At 35.8% G+C, this 22726-nt stretch overlaps 2 protein-coding genes across 22 annotated transcripts in view; both read right to left on the bottom strand.

Annotated features, from left to right (window-relative positions):
• The window catches only part of LOC132788369 (uncharacterized), a 62125-nt gene extending 57325 nt beyond the window's left edge, over positions 1–4800 (bottom strand). For 5 of the 17 annotated variants that reach the window (XM_060795772.1, XM_060795775.1, XM_060795773.1 and 2 more), the window contains exon 1: positions 4371–4792. The gene's annotated coding sequence lies outside the window, so the exon portion shown is untranslated. Of the gene's footprint in view, positions 1–3659; positions 3786–4370 lie in introns of those variants that run through there. The other 12 variants (XM_060795764.1, XM_060795774.1, XM_060795771.1 and 9 more) reach the window with 9 other exon arrangements.
• An 846-nt stretch (positions 4801–5646) lies between these two features.
• The window catches only part of LOC132788372 (serine/threonine-protein kinase BRSK1), a 31936-nt gene continuing 14856 nt past the window's right edge, over positions 5647–22726 (bottom strand). For 2 of the 5 annotated variants that reach the window (XM_060795782.1, XM_060795783.1), the window contains exons 2-16: positions 19693–20181; positions 19524–19618; positions 17003–17229; positions 16764–16914; positions 13656–13871; positions 13169–13368; positions 12884–13108; positions 12274–12824; positions 12014–12172; positions 11789–11955; positions 9481–9585; positions 9342–9417; positions 9106–9278; positions 8917–9047; positions 5647–8855 (exon numbers count right to left, since the gene is read on the bottom strand). In XM_060795782.1, the coding sequence (XP_060651765.1) occupies positions 8771–8855; positions 8917–9047; positions 9106–9278; positions 9342–9417; positions 9481–9585; positions 11789–11955; positions 12014–12172; positions 12274–12824; positions 12884–13108; positions 13169–13368; positions 13656–13871; positions 16764–16914; positions 17003–17229; positions 19524–19618; positions 19693–19780 (2649 nt within the window). In that variant the 5' untranslated portion in view covers positions 19781–20181 and the 3' untranslated portion in view covers positions 5647–8770. The remainder of the gene's footprint in view (positions 8856–8916; positions 9048–9105; positions 9279–9341; positions 9418–9480; positions 9586–11788; positions 11956–12013; positions 12173–12273; positions 12825–12883; positions 13109–13168; positions 13369–13655; positions 13872–16763; positions 16915–17002; positions 17230–19523; positions 19619–19692; positions 20182–22726) is intronic. The other 3 variants (XM_060795784.1, XM_060795786.1, XM_060795787.1) reach the window with 3 other exon arrangements.

The raw sequence follows: 22726 nt of genomic DNA, 5'->3' as shown, positions 1-22726 counted from the left end.
TAAACTTGCTTGTAAGTTCGAAGCGATCGTCAAATAAATATTTTAATATTATCTTTTAGCATCACGTAGAATTAAAAATCTCAACAAAACTATCAAAAGAACAAATTTAAATAAATTATCATCTATTCTGTTTAATTTGGAATAGTTTCTACTCTTTTTTTTAGCGGATGTGAACGAAAGAGAATCGTCATAAAATGTTTTCAGTATATTTGTTTTACGTTTCATATATAAGAGCACACACTTTATGAGTCTCTTTCAATCAATAAGTACACATTTTCTGTTTATAGCTATCGATTGTACATCAGATATATGCAGCCAGAAAACCTTGCAAATTTTTCCATTTCTGTCAAACAGTGTGAACTTCTAATTGCGTTTGACATTCTATAAATATGCATTTCTAGCCACATCATACATCATCACAAATTGACACTTGTTCTGCTTGTTTGTCCCTTTTTCGGGGCATCAGGCCGCGTATTCATTAATGAATGTCTATAGAAATGCAATAACATTGTCTCAATGAACTATTTTTATATTTATTTATGCACTAGATTATTAGCCCGTTTGCTTTTTCGCTTGTTCGTTCTTTTGCTCGCTTGTTTCGTTGCCAATTTGCTCTAAATAAAATTAACAAAAATAACTCGGCTGCATAATTTCAATTCAATTTACATTTCTAAGTAATTAACAGCGGCGCATCATAAATAAAAATTATTTTCACGCTCTGCATTTACAGCGCAATATCACAAATTTATTGAGCTGCGGAAATTGTAAAATTGCGTTCATGAAAAGTGATAAAAATGCAGAGAAAAAAACAGTGACTCTAAAAACTGTGTAAATTACATTTTCATCTTGTGCAGACGTGAGTACTTAAAAACAAACAAAGATTTTGGGGCTGCCTGGCAACGACAACTGCGGTGAGAACGGCAATCAAATAGAAAACCCGTTGAGAAAAGACAACAATGTCAAACATAAAAATTTCGCACGCTTTTCGAATGTGTACGAATGTTAAAAATAAACCAAAGCAAAATGCGAAACAACAGAGCAAAGCAAAAAAGAAAATGGCCAAATAGTAGAACAAATGATTGACTAATTAATACTGTACTAAAAAGTGTACTAAAAGTAAGACAAAGTTGAAGGTACTAAAAAGTGCACTAGTAAGACAAATTAAGGTTTAACTGTATAAACATATTTCATTTTTGTAACAAATGTTAATATTACCATAAAGTTCGTTCATAAAACTTCATATTATTATAGCAAAATATTTAAAAATGTACAATTTAAATATTGACTGTTCTTCAATAATATGAAATGTCTTTTACTTTTCAATTCATGACAATATCATACAATATGCAAATCTTAAAAAGTTAATAGCACATACAACCCTTTTGCTTTTGCTCCCCTAGAGCAACGAGTGTAAAAAGAAAATAGAAAACCCCGAAAACAATGAAGGAAATTGTCTCTATTTCTCGCTGGCTGGTGGTCAAAACTAAGTGGCCACAACGGGGCGTGGCTAGACCCACTAAATTTAATTTAATGTAATACATGTTAAGTGCACATTTCTCAAAAAAAACAAACGACCTATCACATCGCTTTCTATATAGTATTTTTTGTATAATGTAAACATCAATTTTATTGTGTGAGTATTACTTGAACTAATTCTATGTCTGCTTGCTTTGCTTGGTCACTATCCTTAACATTGAGTCTAACGAATCATTGGAATGCATCGCATTCTTGTCTCTACGCCAAAACAACATGCCCCGAAATATGCAACATATTATCTACAGCGCGTGTAGCGCCCCCATCGTCCCTCTCTCTCTCTCTCTCTCGCTTTCTGTCTCCCCCTACACCCCTTGCCCATTTGCTTCTCTCTACTGCTTCGTCTTTGTATTTACTGTATTCAACTGTAGGCTCCACCCAACTCGACACGCAATGTAAGCGACACGGCGCTGACTCATAAGGCTGTCCATCAGACAAAAGCCTTTGCCTAATGATTGACTGACTAAGCGAATGACTGACTGACTGACTGACTGACTGACGTACTGAGCGAATGACTGACTGACTGACTGAATGACTGACTGGCGCCTGGCCGGTCTCAAAACCGAATGTGTGTGGCTTTCATGTTGCCTTTGCGTGTAGCTCGTAATTTAAGTAATATGGGTCGCCTGTGTAAGTTGAGCCTTGCGCTCGCTGCGTATCCTTGCCTTGACGCTAAGGTTTTTTAAGTGATACCCTGTAAACTACATTTTTTTTTATAAAATTGATTTTTTAATTTGGATTTCAAAAACAAAAATTTATATTTTCCTAATATACAAAGTCTTGTAACAAACAAAAGTTTTGCTCCTTTTTTGGGACAAACTTTTATCGATCATAAGTAAGACGTTGATTTTCTACACTTCACAAGTACTATTTTATTCTTTTATATTTTTGTTGAATATATTAAAAAGCAGTAATAGTAATAATATTCAACTTTTAATTCCAATTTTGACCTCCAAATTTTAAAATATTTGTTAGAAAACAAATTCTGTATTGTTTTGAGGTATTGAAAGGAAGAAGTCAACCTATTAATAAACATAAAATTAATGTCTCTGCATTAGTCCAGGCAAAACTAGAGGAACTTTTTTTTTATAGGGTATAAGCCAGTGGTGTCAAAACCATGTTCTAGCTTTTACTTGGCCGTGTGCTGTTGCTAACGCGATTTACTTTTAAGTAAAACACGTGCGAGCACCTATTCCTATTCCTTGCCCCTGACGCCACCTCTGCCTGCTACCCTTACCCCGCTGCCCTATGCTATATAGTATAGTGTAGTGGTGCCTATCGCTGTGGTTATATCCGCCTAATTGTCATTGAGCCAGACCGAAACACATAAATTCAATTTCTTTTTGTTCGATGTGACAAGACTTCTGTTTGTTGTCGTTGTCGTTCTTGTTCTCGTTCTCGTTTTGTGTTGTTGCTGTTGTTGTTCTATTGCTCATTCGTTGTTGTTGTTATTAGTTTTGATTGCCACCTTTTGGCTTGCTTCGGTTTCGGTGTTGGTTTTGGTTTCGTCTTTTTTTTTTGCTTAGTTCGCCACATTCACATTCGCCTCAACTATTTTCGTGTCGTTTTCGCGGCTGCCGCGCGACGTCTTCGTTTGTAAGTAGTTGTTGCTGTTGTTGTTGTCACTAGTTGTCGTTGTCGTTGGTCGTTGTCGCTGGTCTTTGCCTGGTCTCTTCTTGTCTGTCTCTCAGTGCACACAGGCTGCACCTTGACACTAATATTGAAAGAAAAGTGCAACTAAAAATAAAAATAGTGAGAGACCGCGAAAGCAAATTGATTCGCATGGGGTGTGGGAACTCCCCCACCCTCCCTCAGCCATTGCCCTTTGCCGTTGCCGTTGCTGTTGCCGCTGCCCCACACCTCACACCTCAACAGCCACTTGGCGTTTTTATAGTCATTTGTCTCTAATAAGTATTCGATGCGCTGCTGCTTAAATGTTACTCATATTGATTGAGTGTATGAATTGAGTACTCAGCGGGTTTTCCTCTCTCTCTCTTCGTTTTCCCAGGCCAAGTTGTACTAACTACTTAATCCTCGACTCTGACTTGATATATGACTTGATTATTATCGGCCAGTCGAGCAAACATTGTGGTAAGTGTGAGTTTTAGCTATGGTATTTTATTTACTTGTCAGAATTCTTTGGTGTTTGACGTAGCTTGAGTTGCAATTCATTTTGTTGTTATTTTTGTTTTATTAGTAATTTATTTTCCATAATTTTTTAAACTCTTGCTAAGATATTTAAAAATGTTTTTAATTAAACTTTTATTATTCTTATTTTGAAATGTGTTCTTTTGATCCTTTTACATATTTTTATGTCTTTTTAGAACTTTTTTTATTCACATCCATTGAAGGTTTATTTATTTTTTAACTTCACTAATATTTCGTAATATTTATTTTTGAAAATTCGCCTCTATTATATTGTTGGCTCATTGTTGTTTCGCACGCACACCATTGTTGCAGTGGTTAGTGTTGTTGCATGTCGCTGCCGTAGTTCTTGCCACTTACTGCTCGCCCCAAACTGCTCCACCATGCCACACACTAACACACGCTTTACATAACTCACTCACGGCAGCTGCATGAAGTTCCCGAATGTGGCAACAAAACCAAGCAACCCAACAAGACGCTCAATAATACCAAAAAACGAACAAGAGAGCACGTTAAAAATTCAAAACACAAATATCATTTAATTTATGATGCATTTTCAATCATTTGCTCTTGCCGAACACTCCGCACTTTCATTATGATACGAGTATAATATAATTTCAGATATAAATTTGTATATATATATATATAGATATATATGTGTGGGATATATATTCTTTATTTGCTTTGGCTACCGTTTTATTATGCAGTTGTTGTTGTTGCGTTCCTCTTGGCCAACTCTCATATAAATGGCATATATACGGTCTATAATATATATGCTACATATATAGAGAGAATACTATAGTCGATATTACTCCGTTTTGTAACTTATTGTTGTGAGTGTAAATTATTCGTTCGAATATTTTGATTTTATTTGATCCGTTTTCGCAGTGCTGTTGAATTGCAAACCCGACCCGAACTGAACTGAACTGAACTGAACTGTTGAAATGACCAAGTTTTCCTTTTCATGCAGCCCAGCTGGCACGCATTTTCTTTCGGTATTGACAACACACGACTCGGGGTAAGACTCTGGTGCGCTGCTTGCTTTTCGGACTTGCATTGCGCGAAGCTTTTTCGTACTAAAAGCTTTAAGCAGCAGGTCCTCTCGCAAAGCTTTCCCTTTAAAGCTTGACATTTGATTACCTTAAACTGCATATGCTGTCATTCTCTCAGTGATTCTCTCTCAATCTCGCTCCCATGGGTTGCTCTCTCTCGCTCTCTCTCAAAAACAGCTGATTGCCTTACGAGTTGCCTCCCCCAATGTTTGGCTGTTACGCTACAATGACATGTGGCGGCAAATGACGTAATTTTCATGTGGTGCATCATGGACAAGGCACAGTGAAACAAGGCCTAACGAACTGGGATTCAAATTTTTTAAAAAATTAGTATCAAATTCAAAGCCGAGATTTCATTACTTGAAATATTTATAATTTTATTTTTAAATTGCAATTACAATTTTTGTTCGCTTCATGTTCACGTTTGTTGTATGTTTTTGTTTTTTTTTTTGTCAGTTTTTTGTTTGTTTTGTTTTATGCTAGATTTTATAATTATTTTATATATATTTCACACATTTTGTTGCAAACAATATCAATAATTCTTTTAACCTAATAACAGATGCACTTATTTGGTTTTGTTTTTGTATTTTTTTTGTGTTTTATGTTTTGTTTTTCGTATTTGTTTGTTGTTGTCCTTTTTTTTGTGGTTCTTGCGGCCTGACATTTCAGACACTCACATTAAACACATTTATCCCAAGCTTAAATTAAATTTACAATACAATTTCAACTTATTTAAATACGTAAACAAAGCGCACGATGCATTGAACTTAAGCTTGTTTCCTTAAACACTTGCAAAAATAAATCATTTAAAGTATTTCAGATATCTGGAAATGAAAAAATTATCATATAAAGCGTAGTACATTACACAACGTTATAGTCTAAATGTTTGTATTTTTTTTTTTTTTTGTTTTTGTTGGTTTTTCTTTGTTTCTTTAATAAATATTAAATTTATTTATTTGTAATATAAATTTAAACATTCGCGATTGAAGTAAGCGCTTGCTCAGATTTGTATAATATATCTTTATATATACTATATATCGAAATATGTATACGTTGCATATCAAATTATCAAATTTCAGCTTTATAGCGAAACTCAAACACAAAATTCGCTCCCCATCGTGTGAGTTACAAAAAGCTGTTAAAATGAGTTAGGTAGGTTCGTGGCTGATTATGTTTTTTTTTTTGGTTTTTAAGAAAATTATTTCGTTTTATTAGTTAGCTCTCAACGATACCCTGTAGTAGCTAATAAAAGTTTCTGATTTCATAACAGGGTATCTACTATCTCGAGTACTCTCGGCATTTCTGCCCTCTTCATCCTTGTTTATTCAAGTTAGCGCAAAAAGATTTTTTTTTTTTTTTGTTTTTGGTTTAGGCTTCAGATAAGGTAAAGGGTAGGCGTGGCAATATGCAGCATTGAGTATTAGATTGCATTTATATTTATAAAGCATTTATTATGTTTTTTTGTTTGCTGTTTTCCTTGTGTTGTTGTGTTAGTATGCAGAGCAATTTTTGGTATTTTACTTAGTATAAATATTCATTTCGTTCGTCATGTCAAAAATATGATCTTATTTTTTTTCTTTACATTTCGTATATCTTTTCTGATACAAAATCAACAATTTTCGGTCTTCGACGACGAATTTGAGTTAAATTTAGGTTTTCGTTTTTCTTTTTGTTTTTGTAAATATATATATTTTATATATGTGTGTGAGTGTAAGTGATGTAAATGGGATTTAGTATATGTATGAAGTACACGTATGCATGAATTTTTGATGTATATATGTTTTGAATGCGGGAAACTTGGGCATTTTTGTTAATGAAAGTAAATGCATAATTATATGTACATAGAAGTACAGAATATAGTATGTATGTATATAAAGATTTAGTTAAATAATGATATATGATATATGCATGTATATGTATATGATGTATATGTATGTATATATGTGTATAAGAAATATATATGTATATGCAATGCTATTTGTTCAATTCGGTGAGCTTAATTTTGAATGTATGTCTTCCGTCTGGTTGAATGAGTTCTTGAATGATTGTTAAATAATTTACTCAAAATTTTTTAATTATTCATTATGTTATTATTATTATATAGTTTATGTTAAAAAGTAATTCAATTTCAACATTATTGCATGTGTTCTTTGTTGTCGCATTTGAGTTCTTATTTAAGTCAGTTTAAGTTTTAAACTATACAAATTTGATTTGAATTTATTTTATTTTTTTTTGTCATGCTGTTTTTCATGCATTTTAGTATTTGTCATATACTCGTATATATAATTTTTCCGTTAACTTTTTAATATCTGCATATATTATTTAAACTAATCACGATTTTAAGTGGTTTTCATTTTTTTATATTGCTGTCTTACAGTTGTTCATCTCTATTTAGTATATTCTTTTTATACATACTTATATTCAGTATATAGTTAAATATTTTTAGTATTTACTCTTGTCCTCTACTCCATATCAACTTGCCCAAATTGTTAAAGTTGCTGAGCTGCCTACGTTATAGTTTAAATCTGGATAAATGGACGGTTTTTGTTTGGATTTGCTTTATGTTAATTTCTTATAAGTCTTTTAGTTTCAAAATATCATATAATGTATGATAGAAAATATAAAAATATGCAAAATTACTAAAAAATTAGATTGAAAATGGGAAAGTGATTTTGTTGTTGGATTACCATACAAAAAACTCGGTTAATGGTTATTATTATTATCGATAACAACAACTATTAGTATTGCATATATCGAGATTTGTGCATTTGTGGACAGCTGGCTTGATCTAACGCAAGCAGGTGCTTTATAAGATGTTATAGCTTTTTTGTTTTTTTGTAAATAGAAAATTTTCAAGTCAATGTTTATTGGGTTTCTCATTGCTCTCGTGCAGCTCAGCAACTTGAACAATTTCCACTCAAATTCAATTATTTCATTTATACAATTTTTTTGTTTAGTCTAACATTCCATATTACATATTCATTTAATTTCCTTTTGGTTATTATAATTCGTTTTAACTGTACTTTATACACTGTGCACTTCGAATCCAAGTTCTTACTGTACCAACACAACACTGTTATGATCGTCCTGCTTGCATGCTTAGAAGTCTGAAAGATGTCGCTGTTCCTTTAGTATCTGTCTCCATTTTTTATTAGGAAAAATAGTTTGTATTATCGTGTATTCTTTCTGGATAGCAAAATAGTTTTATTTTGTGTGTGTGTTTCCCCATTTTATTTTTCTAGCAACAAATTGCATTTTAGGGATTAATTTTTTGAATTTTTAGTCAATGTTCAGTGCATTTTTATTTGTATAATTTTTTTTTTTACACAATATACAAATTGCTGGCGTTTACTTGAGTAGCATTTAATTTGCATAGCTAATATCAAGCCTAGACTAGATTATGAAAAAACTCTAATATAACATGGTGGCTTAAGCTAGAGCATATTCAAAAACGAATTCATTTCGTAATTTTACTTTTATTTTGAAGTATTCCTTTATTTTATCATTGTTTGTCATCTTTATTTAATTTAAACGTTTTTTTTTTTTTGTATTTTTACACGGTGTTATTTAGTCGTATATTGTAAGCTTTTTAGGCGCGGCGGCAACAATGTCCATACAAAAGAACACTCAATATCAAAGAAATGATCACAAAAACAATATCGAAATATAGATTTAGATAAGTATAACAAAATATGTGAAAAGCTGCAGCAGCTAGCAAAAGTTATCCATCAATTGGTATTCAGCTTTCGAAATTTCAAAACGTTTTAGATTATGTTTGTTATTTTATGAACTGTGTTTTTTTTTTGTTTTTATTCTGTTGATAATGTTTAGTGCAAATTCCACTATTATTGCTTTTTTATCGCGTTTATTGTTTTGGGTTTTTTGTTTTTTTTATTTATTTTTTGGTTTTGAAGTGGGGAAAATACTGCTTCAGTTACTGGTTTTGAGTTCGTTTAGTTGAAATATTTGGTTGCATTTTGTATTGTTAGTAGAAAACAAATATCCTTGGGAAAAATGTAACTAAATCAGAGAAATAATTCTCATGCGATTGCACTACCGGACATCGTTGTCGCCTGTCGCTCACTCTGCATTTCACGGTTGCGTTCATGTTCAGCTGTCTCGCTGCTATGAAAGTGATCACAAATTAATCGATAGTAAGACCCATTCGATAGTATTTGCAACTTACTTTGAACGCACTGCAATGGGACTGCCTGGAATATCAACGGGATTGGCATTATTGTTGTTCGTCGTCGATGCCCGACGTCCATTGCCTGACTTGTATGAGAATATCGAATCATTTTCCAAATCGTTTTCAATCTGTAAATAAATATGAAGTTAAAAATTTTACTTAATTCAAATATATTTCAAAACTTACCACCTGTCGCTTATAGGACAAACGTTCGCTGGACACCGAACCACATGAGGAGCTCTCGGAGACCGCCTGGGTAACTGAGGTTACGGTTGGTGGACTGCTGGGACCCGGAAAACGCTTCGAACACACCTGCGACTGTATGTGCTCGCAAATACGGCGAAAACGGCGTATGTTGCCTGTGGTGGAGGAAGGAGTTAAATTATTGAAAGTGATTGGCAAATTGACAGGGTAAAACTCACCTGATAGCAGTGTAAACGTTAGAGCGAATAGCATATCCGCAATATCACCTTGTTTGCAAATGGCGCTAATGTCAACCTGTGCACACAATACATGCTTATTTCTCATTATTTATCTTTGATAACTCTTATACACACTTACCTGAAATTTGACATGCCGCTGAAACATCACTGGTCCATTGCCATTGCGTTTGTATTCCACACGGAACGAGGTGGGTGAAACTACACTATGCGATAGTTCAGCCATCTATAAATTTAAAATAGACTTGGATTAGTAAGCTGAAAATGTTGCAATATTAAAATAGATATTTTGAATTTTATTAAAACAGATTCCTAGTTGCATTACCCTCGAAATATAATATATTTGCAATGATAGCGTATAAATTGTCTGTTCTTAATATGCTATGAAAAGAAACTTACAATAATAATTTACAATTTTCATACAAAAGCTCAGAGTATTAAAAAAAGGCTAATAGATATGTACAAAATTTTATTATTATATATATGTATGTATTTGCTAAAAACATTTGTGCATTAAAAAAGTACCACTCTCAAAATATATTACTCTTAAAAAACACTAAAAACCCGGTTTAACATGACTACTTAATATACTACTGTGGGCAAAAAGTAGTAAGACTTTTTAATTTATATTTCGTGCGGAAGTCCATTCGTCGAAATATTTTGTTTCTAGGTTGGCAAGACTGTCAGTAACTTCTATGCCAAATATCATATCAAAATAATCATTAGTGTTTAATATATGCCTGTTTTTCTGAAGTACAAAAAGTGCATTCGGCGATTTTTACAATGAGTGAAATTTTTCAATAAAGAAGTTCCATTAAATTTTGTGTGCGGAATCAAATTTCGGGTGCCGAAATGTTTCAAAATGTTGCAAAAGGCCTTCGGTGATTCTACCATGTCACAAAACAAGTAAGAAAGCTACAGTCGAGTGTGCTCGACTGTGAGATACCCGCTACCCATTTTGAATAAAAGCAATATATTTTGCGGTATTATTCTCAAAACATACCAATTATACTACAAAAATACTAAAAATATATTTTGGGGTATTATTATAAAAAATATACCAAATATACTAAAAATACTAAAAATATACCAAATGGTATATTTGGTATATCGATATAGTACACCATTCAAAATATACCATAGACGGCACAATATACCAGATTGTCGGCCAAAGCAAATTAGACCCCTAGTAAGTAGGCGTTTTGCCCATACAAAAGTATTTCTTTAATAACTTCGACAATTTTTATCTGATCGCAACCAAATTTTCAGGAATCATAACTACTATAGTAGTTATTATATATACCAAAATTCGCAATTCTAGCTTTACAATTACGCTTGTTATTTGATTTTTTTGATTTGCGGGGGCGGAAGTGGGCGTGGCAAAAATTTGAAACAAACTTGATCTGCGTGCAAACATAACAAATGCTGTCGAAAAAAATTATAGCTCTATCTCTTATAGTCTCTGAGATCTAGGTGTTCATACGGACGGACGGACAGACGGACAGACGGACAGACACACAGACGGACAGACGGACATGGCTAGATCGTCTCGGCTGTTGACGCTGATCAAGAATATATATACTTTATAGGGTCGGAGATGCCTCCTTCTACCTGTTACATACATTTCCTGCCGGCACAAAGTTATAATACCCTTCTACCCTATGGGTAGCGGGTATAAAAAGGTTTATAAGTGGTACAAAGACTTCAAGGAGGGTCAAGAATGAGCTCGTCAAAGTCGTTCAAAAATCAAGGTCATGATGACAGTTTTTTTCGATTTTCGTGGTGTTGCGCACTATGATTTCCTTCCATCCGGCCAAACTGTTAATAAGGACTATTATTTGAACGTTATGCGTCGTTTGCGTGAGGCAATTCGTCTAAAAAGACCAAAATTATGGATCAATAACTGTTGGTTTCTGCTGCACGATAATGCATTGTCGCATACTGCATTGATTCTTAGTGAGTTTTTTGCCAAAAATTCAACCAATATCGTTCCACAACCACCGTATTCGCCTGATTTAGCTCCGTGTGACTTCTGGCTGTTCAGAAAACTCAAACGATCGCTCCGGGGAAATCGTTTTGAGTCAATTGAAGACATTAAACGAGAATAGCTACGCGCATTGAAGGCTGTTCCGGAAATCTACTTTAAAAACTATTTCGAGGATTGGAAAAAACGTTTGCGAAAGTGTATTGTGGCCGGGAGGGATTAATTTGAGGGGGACGAAATAGATTTGGCCGAATAAATAAAGAATTTTAAAATTATGAACAAAGTCTTACTACTTTTTGCCCACAGTATTACATAAGTTTTATTTCTTTAACAGACAACTAAAGTATATTTAAAATTACTTAATTAAAGACAATTTTTTTTCTAAAAACTGGTTTAATATCCAATATAAGTTTACCTATTCTAAATAAATCAATGTGTGACTTACGGATAAAAATGCGTGTATCAAATGCGCTTTGACTGTGGCAATGGGTTTACCCTTGACCAATATGGTAAAGGTTTCGTCTTTTTCTGTGGTTATCAAGTTGCCAAACCAGGAACGTTTGGTCAACTCTGGCGACGATTCCGGCGTTAAATGCACCTCATCGGCGGAGACTGAAATGAAAGCAACATTAAAAAGATATTCATTATAATAGAAGAGATAGAGACTCACCTTGCATTTTTCTGCGATGGAAACGTGGGCTGCCCAAAAAGCTATTCTTGATGTTCGTGAGTCGCGTCTTCCAGAGCTGCCCGCCAGGCGTGTTGCAAGGTGAGCCGGGCATGCCAGGATTGCTATTATTCATCATTGGCGAGCCATTAGGATTCACAACTGTAGAGAGCATAGATAATGAGAATATGTTGAAATTAGAGTAAGGCAGAGTCTTAGATAAGGGAGGGATACCACAAAGGGTCTACGGGGCATGCACACACCACTATTCGAGTCTGGATCGTGGAACATACTAATGGCAATTGTCGGACCTGAGTTGGCGCGATGATGCACCGATGGCGACGCAGCCGATGAATTGCTGCCCGAATTGCCACCAGGACTGCCAGGCGGTGGACCCACACAATCGCCACGATCACTGCGATCGCTACGGTCACGATCACGATCCCGATCCCGATCGCGCATGGAGCCGCCACCACTTCGATCCTGCGTCTGGCGCGATGAGTCGCGACGCTCCAAACGTGGCTCTCTGACGACCACAACGTCGCCTTCGATGCTCTTCTGTGAACTGTGCGATGGCGTTCGACTGACCGACGGATGATGCACCGAACCCGAACGCTCACGATCCCCATAGGTGGAGTGACGAGTGCCCGCCGCTGGCGACGATGGTCGCGATATGGCGTTTGCCTGCTGCTGTGCCGAGCTCATCGGTGAGTTGCAGCGCGTCGGGCTGTGATATGAGGAGCTGCGCACCGAGGACGACACCGTTGTGGGCGAACGTCGCTGGTGGTTACGTGTGCTGCTGTACGAGCGGAAGCTGCAGAGTAAACTCAATGAAATAGCAGTCCAATTAAATGTGACTCTCTTTACACTTACTTGAAAGCCTGTCGTCGCGGCGTGAGCGGTGAACCCTCGGAGATCTGGCCATAACTGGGCGCATTGGTGCCATTGATGCGGCACTTGTCAAGACGCTTTCGCGGCGGATCCACAGCGTCCAGTTCGCTGCGTGACTTCTGTGCAATCTCCTCATCATCCTCAAGTGCTGGCCGACGTCGCTTGCGCTCTAGCAGCAGAAAGTAAATGACCTTTTCGGTGTTGTGACTGCAATGATGCTCGTTAGGTTAGCCACAGATAATTGGAGATGCGAATGCGACCACCTACCTGGCACTCAGCAACTCCTGGATGAGCTTGTCCTTCTCCTTGAAGCAGCCCAACGAGCAAATGGCATTGAGCACATCGGGATCGACAGCGTTTGCTGTGGGTATGACATGTGTTTGCACCACCTCCATCATGGGCAGCTCCAGCTCCAATTCACCTTTGCCTCCAGCCGTGACCCAGGGATGGCGATTTATTTCGGCCAACTAAAAGTAACAACAAACGCGTTACACAAAGGTTAACATATCCAGCAGCGTTTTGACCCACAAAAAAAAATAAAATAAAAGAAAGTAAAGTAAAGGTAAACAACAGCTTAGTGTGCCGTTCGCATTCTTGTTATTTTTTGGGGGTTGTTGCATGCCACAATAACAGGCAAACCAACCACCCACTCTAACAAGTACCAAACACGCACTTTGAATTGTTGTTTAGATTGTCGGTTTTGGTTTTCGGTTTGGTTGCAATTGGCATTTTGTGTATGGATTGGATGACTCACCGTTAGACGTCTGTCCGGATTCACTTCAATCATGCCACGCAACAGACTCTGGCAATCGGGCGGCACAAAATGCGGTATGTGAAAGACGCCGCGCTTGACTTTCTCCAACAGCTGTCGCAAGTTGTCGTCGTCGAAGGGCAACGCACCCACCAGCAGTGCATACAGTATGACACCACATGACCACACATCCGCCTTCCGTCCATCGTATTTCTCACCCTTCGCATGGGCGAATCAAATGGTATGGATGGGCGAGGCGAACAAACCGAGCAAAAGGAAATGGCAAAAAAGAAAAAGAACAAAACAAGCAAATCAGAAATTGAGACATTCCAAATACTCAGCGTGGCACAAGAAGACTGGGTAGATTATTAATAATACAAAGTGTTGTGCATAAGACTCACTAAAGGAAATAGTATATTAAAATACTATTTATTATACAGATAGCTATTATGGTATTTTTCTTGAACTTACTTTCTTATTGTTATATTAAATTATTTAAGTAATTAGTACAATAATATGTTTAAGAAAATATATTAAAATACTATTTCGTATTTACATAGCTTACTTTTTTATTTTTTGCTTAATTTCTTTTGATTATATTAAATATTTGAGTAAGAGTTTTTCCTTAACTTTTTTATTCTAAATTTGTTAAGTAATAAGTGCACAAATGTTAATATTTTTCTTAATAAATACATGGATAACTTTAGACTTTAACTTTAGCTTTAGATTTAAGTTCAAGCATCGAATATTTGCATAATATAGGGTATTTTTCCGTCGATCTACTGTTATATTATTAATTTTTATTAGTTTCCTTCACTTGTGTGTGATTTAGTTTTATTGTTTTTCCTCCCATTTTCTCTATTTGCGAAATTCGATTAAGAAAATTGGCTATTGTGTGCTCGTGGCTGGGCGTTGAAACCTTTTTACCCTTTCGCCTCAAGAGCATGTCCATTTCAAGACTTGTTTTGTTGCATTGTTATTAATTTCTATACTCTACAATTAAGTGCAACTATTACCCAACCACCAACAGACAGTCATTGAACCCATCAGCTACTACAACAAAAGAACTGAAACATCAACAACTACAACGACAAGCTGCTGCAATTCCCATTTTGACGTCCATTGACGTGTCCGTCAAATGCCGAGCAGCGAGTTGCAGGCCTTCGGTTATTGACTTGGCCGTTAAGTGGCACAACGACTTCGAGTTGCACACAATAATTGCTGCAACATTCAGTGACGTGTAATGCCCATTGTAATTACGGTTGGGGCAGGTAAAAACTTAACTTTTTATTGCAAATACGAGCAATACAAATTAAAAGTATTCTAAGCAAACAGTTGAAGTATTGATTATTTAATTGTAGATTACTTTTATCGAAGGTGAAGGTAAAGAGTTAACATATATTTAAAGTAGTCTTTGAATTTATTATTGAATCTTCCTTAAAATATAAAATATTTCATAAAATAACTTCCTAATAAAATATCGTAAATTATCTTCTTACTATGTCTTTAATACCCTTTTTATTTCTTGTGCTATAAATCAAAGTTTATTTTACCCCAAGAAAATCTCAGTGACTTGACATAAAAGATTACATTTAAATTTGATTTTTGTGCAACTGAAACTGGCGCTTATCTAGACTCCAGCTTGAGCTCAACGCAAACTTAGCCACGATTAAGCATCGTCGGTTTGTATCCTTTAACGACCACTCAAGTGATTGATTGACTGAGGTTTCGTAAGGTTACCTGCACCCAAAACTGATGCTGTGGGGCGTCTTGTTGAAAAAGAGAACCAAATCAATTACACGTGTTGTTAGATGGCTTTTATCCTGCTGCCAGTTATCATTGGACTTGCCTGCGGTGGAGTTGGAGCTGCCACCCATCAATTATGGGGAAAATCAAGACGTGGTAAAAACAACTGCAGCCACGCAACGCAGCTGGTGAGACAATGCTTTGAGTTTTGAATATTTATACAACACATACAGAAGATATTCTTGAGTGAAACAGATCACGTAACGGTCCAAGGGATTTATAGCTGCAGGCAAGGATATATATTTTTAAATTCCGCTTATGAATTTATTACACGCAGCAGCTCTTACCGGCTTGCCAGACAGCAGCAGCAAACGTTGACTGAGGTTTGCCTGCTGGTGCTGCGTGAGTGAAATGATGCATGCAACTTGCTTGGGAAAAGCCAAACACGATGCCGTCTGTCATGCCACATGCCACATAGCATCGGCAGCCTCACTCCTGTATCATCGGCAAGTGATATGCGCACATGACACAACGACAACGTTGCATGGAATACGCAATTTGCATATCTGGCGACATTTGCATGGAATACCGCACCCAGCAGCAGCGAACAGGGAACAGTAGGAGCTGCTGGATTTAGCGCAGCTGAATCTGACGAAAATGTGCTAAAAACTTTGCCTTGATTGACGGCAGCAGTCACAGCACAGCACAGCACTGAGAATCGAAGTTCTGCACTGAAAGTTACCCAGCAAAAATACGTTTGGGGAAACAAATGCGTTTATAATGATTTGAAAATTTTCTTATAGAAAATAAAGTTTCAAGGAAGTCCTAAGTGCGATTTTCAACTCTGAACCAGTTAAAATACACTCACGCAATTTTTTTGTTGTTGCCATAACGTAAATTTTTTTTCATATGAATTTCACAGAAAAATATGTTGTATACTTTTGTGCGCTGTTTTGTTATTCTATTTATCCGTGTTTTCATGTGAAATTTAAAAGAGTGAATATTGTTTAATTTGTAATTCAACGGTTCGTGCTTAAAACTTTTTTACGAATTCATTAAATGACTTCATTACAATAACTCTGAAACCCACACAGCGTATACGCAATAATTATAATAAATGCGCTGCTGAAATTAGAAGGTAAACTTTGCGTATGCGTAATAATTCATGTGCTCAAATTAACATTTATTCCCCAACAAAAAGTTTAGCTCTGCATATACGTAATAGTTATCCGTCATATCGTTGCTATATATAGACATACACTTTAGGTAAATTGATTAATTATATTAGAAGACACTCCATTTAATAATTGAGCTTAACGTATACGTAATGAATATTAGTGAATGTTTTTTGTGCAGCAAACTCACCCGAATGACCTCTGGGCAGGCGTAATGTGGTGAACCGCATGATGTCTCCAACATGCTGCCCGCTGGCTGCAATGAGGCCATGCCAAAGTCCGCTATCTTGATATTATTCTTCTCGTCCAGCAGCAAGTTCTCGGGCTTCAAGTCACGATGACTGCAGAAGGCAAAACGGTTATTGAGATTTATGGTGGACATCTATCGATATCTCGAGACAGACAGATAGATAGATTTGCAATGCTTACCATATGGAGTGTGAATGACAGAAATCCAACGCTGAGATGATTTGCCTGAAGAATTTGCGCGCCTCCTTGGGCGTGAGGCGTCCCTTTTTAACCAGATAATCGAAGAGTTCTCCGCCAGATACGTGCTCCAATATTAGATACAAATATTTCTTATTCTCATACACATCGCTCAGACCGAGCACGTGCGGATGATCGATTAGTTTCATGATGGCAATTTCACGTTCAACCTTGAATGACAATGACAATGCCAGACGTTGAGCACTTGTTAAATACACAACACACTCGCATACGTAAGGACACACCAAAGCACACACACTCACATGAGAGTCTTGGCTCCTATCTCCCATATCCAGCAAACACACTAAGTAATTATTCTTAAAATGTTTTCCAAGTGATTATCGATAATGTTGCTTATTTTGCCACCACGCGACTATTGAACATTTTTCCCCACTTTGCCTCGATAACATCTCGCTCGCATTTACAATGCATTCAGCGTGTTTATGTTTTCAAAATGTAAATGTCCTGCTCTGACCATGTCATTGCGTGTCTTAACCAGCTGCCAGCAAACCAGCTGACCTGCCTGCTTGGCTGCCAGGACACGCAATCGCCCACAAGCTATTTATAGAGGCCAGCGCGTTCACCTTGCACTCAATTTGTCCTATATATCAACATACATGTCTACCGTATGTACATAAGGCAAGTATATACTATATGTATATGCTTTGTACATACATTGAAGTCATCGCAACACTTTTGTCGCCACTCTACTTTATTCTCTTTCGCTCTCTGTCTCGCTCTGTCCCTTACTCTATCTCTCGACGTCTATCTTTCCCCCATTCCCCAATTGACAGTTCTAGTTTGGTGATTTTCCTTTTGTATTTTTGGTTTACTTTGTCGACGCACGCACTAATTTGTCGCATGTCCTTTCAATGTCCTACAAAAGTGCACCAATTTCTTTTTTTCTCGGGTGGGGATAATAATTTACTTGGTTTTTATGGCTGGGCGATTTCATTTTGACAGAATCTGATAAAATTCTTTCCATTCGACTTGCTTTAATTTTAGTGCGATTAAGCTCTAATTAATAACATTATTTCTCTCAGTTATCAGTGTTTAATGACGACTATTTGTATAACAATTTCATAATCGTTTCTGTTTATGTTCGTAATTCAAGTTATTATTCAATGGAAGTCGGTATCCTTTAAATTATAATTTATGGTTGCACTTAAACTTGGCTCCTTTTTGAAATTAAGCAAGCCATTTTTGTTGTCTTTTTAAATTCTACATTTCTATACATATTTTGTTGATGGGATAATTATTAAAAAATAAAATATTATATATTTTTGTTCTTAGTTCTTTAAATAATTAATATACTCCACGCTTGTCTGAAAAAAATTTATGAATATTCCTTTTATATTCCTTTTAATATTTGCTATGCTCTCATTCTAATAATGAATTTAGAGCGACGCGATCCGTCTTGATCGAAGAATAAATCAGACGCGCATAAAACAAAAACACATTTCACTACGCGTATTTTTCATTTCATCATTTGAACAATATTTGAAATCATTTTTCCACTATGATAACCAAATATTTAAAATTTTAGTTAAATAAAAATGTATTTGTTAGTTTGTTCGTTTTCCTTCTTCTTTTCTTCTTTTCTTCTTTTATTTCTTTCTTAGAAAACTTTTCTTCAAAAAGTTTCACTTTTGTTTTAAATTAATTTAAGCAATTTATCCTCAATATTGGCATTGTTACAACTCTTTTGAATAACTATAATTGTCTCTTAAATATCTTTAAAATCTCTACCTCATTAAGATTCGTATTATTTTAAGATATTAAAGCGGCTCAATCTTAATAATAAACTTGTCAACAACTCATAAGAATAGTTTAATATCAGAGCGAAGTATTTCGTTCTATTTAACACGCTCTATTACTACTTCTGCTATGATTATAAAGCATTTAAAAGTAATCCCATCTCATAGCTCCATTACATGCGAATGTCAAACCAGTTTGGTTTCTATTTGGCTTTAACGCAGCTCAGTGCTTAATTACATGTTGACCCGCTAAACTTGTGCCATAACCAACTTTTTGATAGATATCCTGCAAAGTTCTTAAAAATCCATAAAAGCGAAAAATAAAAACTAATTTTTTTTCTACTCTTTTTCGGGGGTTTTTACCCTTCGTCAGCAAAAACATGTCATCACTCATACCCCGCCCTGATCCGGACAATCCCCAGCATTAGCTGAGAGCTTAAAGTTGTCTTGTCTTTTTGAATTTCAAGGCGAAAACCACCGAGCGACGAAATTTTATTGCCGTTTTTCCCTTGCGCTCTTTGCGTCTCCACCGTTTTATGACTAGCGCCAAAAGACAAACAACAGAACAATAAAAAATTGGCTACAAAACTTTCCAAAGTCATAAGCCACTGCGGATTGTGGCCATTGAAGGAGTGAGTAATTGGTAGGCCAGTGTGAAGAAATGCGAGAGAGAAAAGCGGGAGAGCGAAGATACAATATTTGCTTACCTTCATTAGCACCGATTCGCTGAGTTTCTCGCGATTGATTATTTTAATAGCCACCTTCTTGCCAATCACACAGTGCACGCCCAGCTTGACAAGTCCTGAGAATATGAAACATGCAAAAATTGGTTGACGAGTTGATTGGTTAGATTGGTAAGCATTTCCAAGCACTTACCCGTTTGACCCTTGCCGAGGGTTTTTTCGAGGCGATAGGGGCCAACGAATTGGCAGTTCTCTGCCGTCACATTGTTCTCCTTTTGCATTTTATGGCCGTGGCTGCTGGCTGCTGGCTTGTGTCCTCGGGTGCTCCTTTAAGCACTGTCAGCTGTTAGCTGTTTCTCGCAGGCAGCGTCAGCTGTCGTCTGGCCATTCACACAAGCAGGTCCTGCAGCTCCTTTGCCTTCTTCTCGTCTCCTGCTCTTCTCTCTGCTCTCTGTCTGTCTGTCTGTCACTCTGCCGCTTCCGCTTCTGTTGTTTCAGCAATTGAGTTGTCGCATAGCGCTCCGAAAAATGAACTTCGCTACGCTTTTAATTACTTTTGTTCAAAGTTTTATTGCAATTGTTGAGGCTGCAGCGTTGCCGCAATTTGTTGCACATGCAAATGCCTGCAACATTCATTAAGTTCGCCAATAAACGTGTGTCCTTAACAGCAACAATGTTGCGGCTGTAAATAAGTGGAAAAAAAGAGAGGCAAGGTTACATAAGTTAGTTACATAGTTGCATATATAGTGAGAGTAAGAGAAACAGACGATAAATCCATAAATGGACTGTTATTAGCAATGAATATTTATGCCCCGAAAGTCCAAAAGGCCAACTGCATTGCATTTTTAATTGAAATAAATGGAAACTGTCCATATTAACAGTCAAGTTTATTTGTCACACAAACACAAACACACTAGCAGTGTTTCTCCTCTAGCTACCATCTAATTAAAAACACCTCAAGCTGTGCCACACACACACCCATACACACACACACACACATACAATAGCCTGGGATATAGCCCATTACAGTCTGTCGCTTATCCCAGTCTTCTTAAAAATTCACTCGCAAATTTATGAGGCAATCTCTCGATGCAGCACAAGAAAGCACACACAAACAGCCCGAGGTGGCAAACTAGCTATAATATGATGTGAGATGGAGAAGTCTTCTGTATGTAGAACGTGTGCAGCTTGTGCACATGTGTGTGTATGTTTGTGTGGAAGTGTGTTTATTGATATTGCAAATAATCAATTAACTTTAAAGTGTTTTCTATTTAATTACTTGGCTGCTGCAGGAAGTGCGCAATTTCCTCACAATTTATAGGTAAATCGAGTAGGATAAATGATGGGATACTTAAAGTAAAACGTGTATTTAAAAATTAAGCAAAAAATGTAGTCCACAAATATTTAAATATGTTATTATAAGCTACTTTTAGTGGGTAAAAGTTGAGAGTTCAAGTTGAGTTAAAGTTTAAGTTGTAAAAGTTTTCAACATTTTTCTGTACATTTAAATTTGCAAATAATTTTTATATAATTTATATAAACGAAACGAAAATTATAACTAATTATACTACCCACTTTATAAATAACAAGTAAGAAAGCTACAATAAAGTGTTTTTGACTGAGAGATACCCGTTACTCATATGTATATAAAAACAGTACGGTATTATTTTTGAAATACGCCAAATTAATATACCTAAGAAATACTAAAATATATCAAAGCTTATATTTGGTATATTGATATAGTTCTATATTGATAATATACCATAAAGTACGAAATATAACAGATTGTAGCCAAAGCATCTAAGACCCTAATTCCATGGGGTATTTTTATACCCGCTACCCATAGGGTAGAAGGGTATTATAACTTTGCGCCGGCAGGAAATGTATGTAACAGGTAGAAGGAGGCATCTCCGACCCTATAAAGTATATATATTCTTGATCAGCGTCAACAGCCGAGACGATATAGCCATGTCCGTCTGTCCGTCTGTCCGTCTGTGTGTCTGTGTGTCTGTCCGTCTGTCCGTATGAACACCTAGATCTCAGAGACTATAAGAGATAGAGCTATAATTTTTTTTCGATAGCATTTGTTATGTTTGCACGCAGATCAAGTTTGTTTCAAATTTTTGCCACGCCCACTTCCGCCCCCGCAAATCAAAAAAATCAAATAACAAGCGCAATTTTAAAGCTAGACTTGCGAATTTTGGTATATACAATAATTACTATAGTAGTTATGATTTCTGAAAATTTAATTGCGATCAGATAAAAATTGTGGAAGTTATTAAAGAAATACTTTTGTATGGGCAAAAACGCCTACTTACTAGGGCTTTTAGTTGTTTTGGGCGACAATCTGGTACATAGTGCCGTCTGTGGTATATTTTGAATGGTGTCCTGTATCGATATACCAAACATATCATTCGGTATATTTTTAGTATTTTTTAGTATTTTCGGTATATTTTGAAAATAATTCCGCAATATTTGGCCCTTATTAAAAATGGGTAGCGGGTATCTCACAGTCGAGCACACTCGACTGTAACTTTCTTACTTGTTCTTCTTGTTACATACATTTTCTGCAGCCACAAAGTTATAATACTTTTCTACCTTATGAGTAAAGGGCAGAATTTAAGGTATGATGGGTAATAAGTAAGTAAAACAGAGAGTGTATGTAAGGAACTTTCAATGGTAAAATTTAAGATGAAAGAAATAATCTTAACTTGTCAAAGTTATATTAAATATTTTCTACACTATTTTTATACATATGTATATCATATGATATTAAAATTATTATTCATCTTATTGTATTGGGTTCTTTATAAATAATTCATTTATTCTTTCTTCTTTAATTATTTTTTTAACAATTCTATATAACTAACTATAACAAAAATTGATCATACTGAATGACCTTTAAACATTGCGAACTAAATGTATACATTGTAAATATAATTACCTCTACAAAATATAATGCTATACAATGTATCGCTCTCCAATATTTAGACCAAATGGCACTATACAACGTAAAGCTTATAAAATACTTAAATTCTTTTTTCAGGCTGAACTTCTCCCTATTCAATTAAATTTATTATTACCCAAATCTACCAAACGTCTAAGCTAATTTGTATGTAATTCAACCATTATTATAATTATTCCCCATTTTCTTCATGTTATGAACAGATACTAAAACTGTCAAGTCAATTATGCTAAGAAGCGTTACCAAATCCCGTAATATAATA

Source organism: Drosophila nasuta, chromosome 3 (assembly GCF_023558535.2).
Source record: "Drosophila nasuta strain 15112-1781.00 chromosome 3, ASM2355853v1, whole genome shotgun sequence".
Lineage (NCBI taxonomy): Eukaryota > Metazoa > Arthropoda > Insecta > Diptera > Drosophilidae > Drosophila > Drosophila nasuta.
This window is presented reverse-complemented; position numbering and strand designations above follow the sequence as displayed.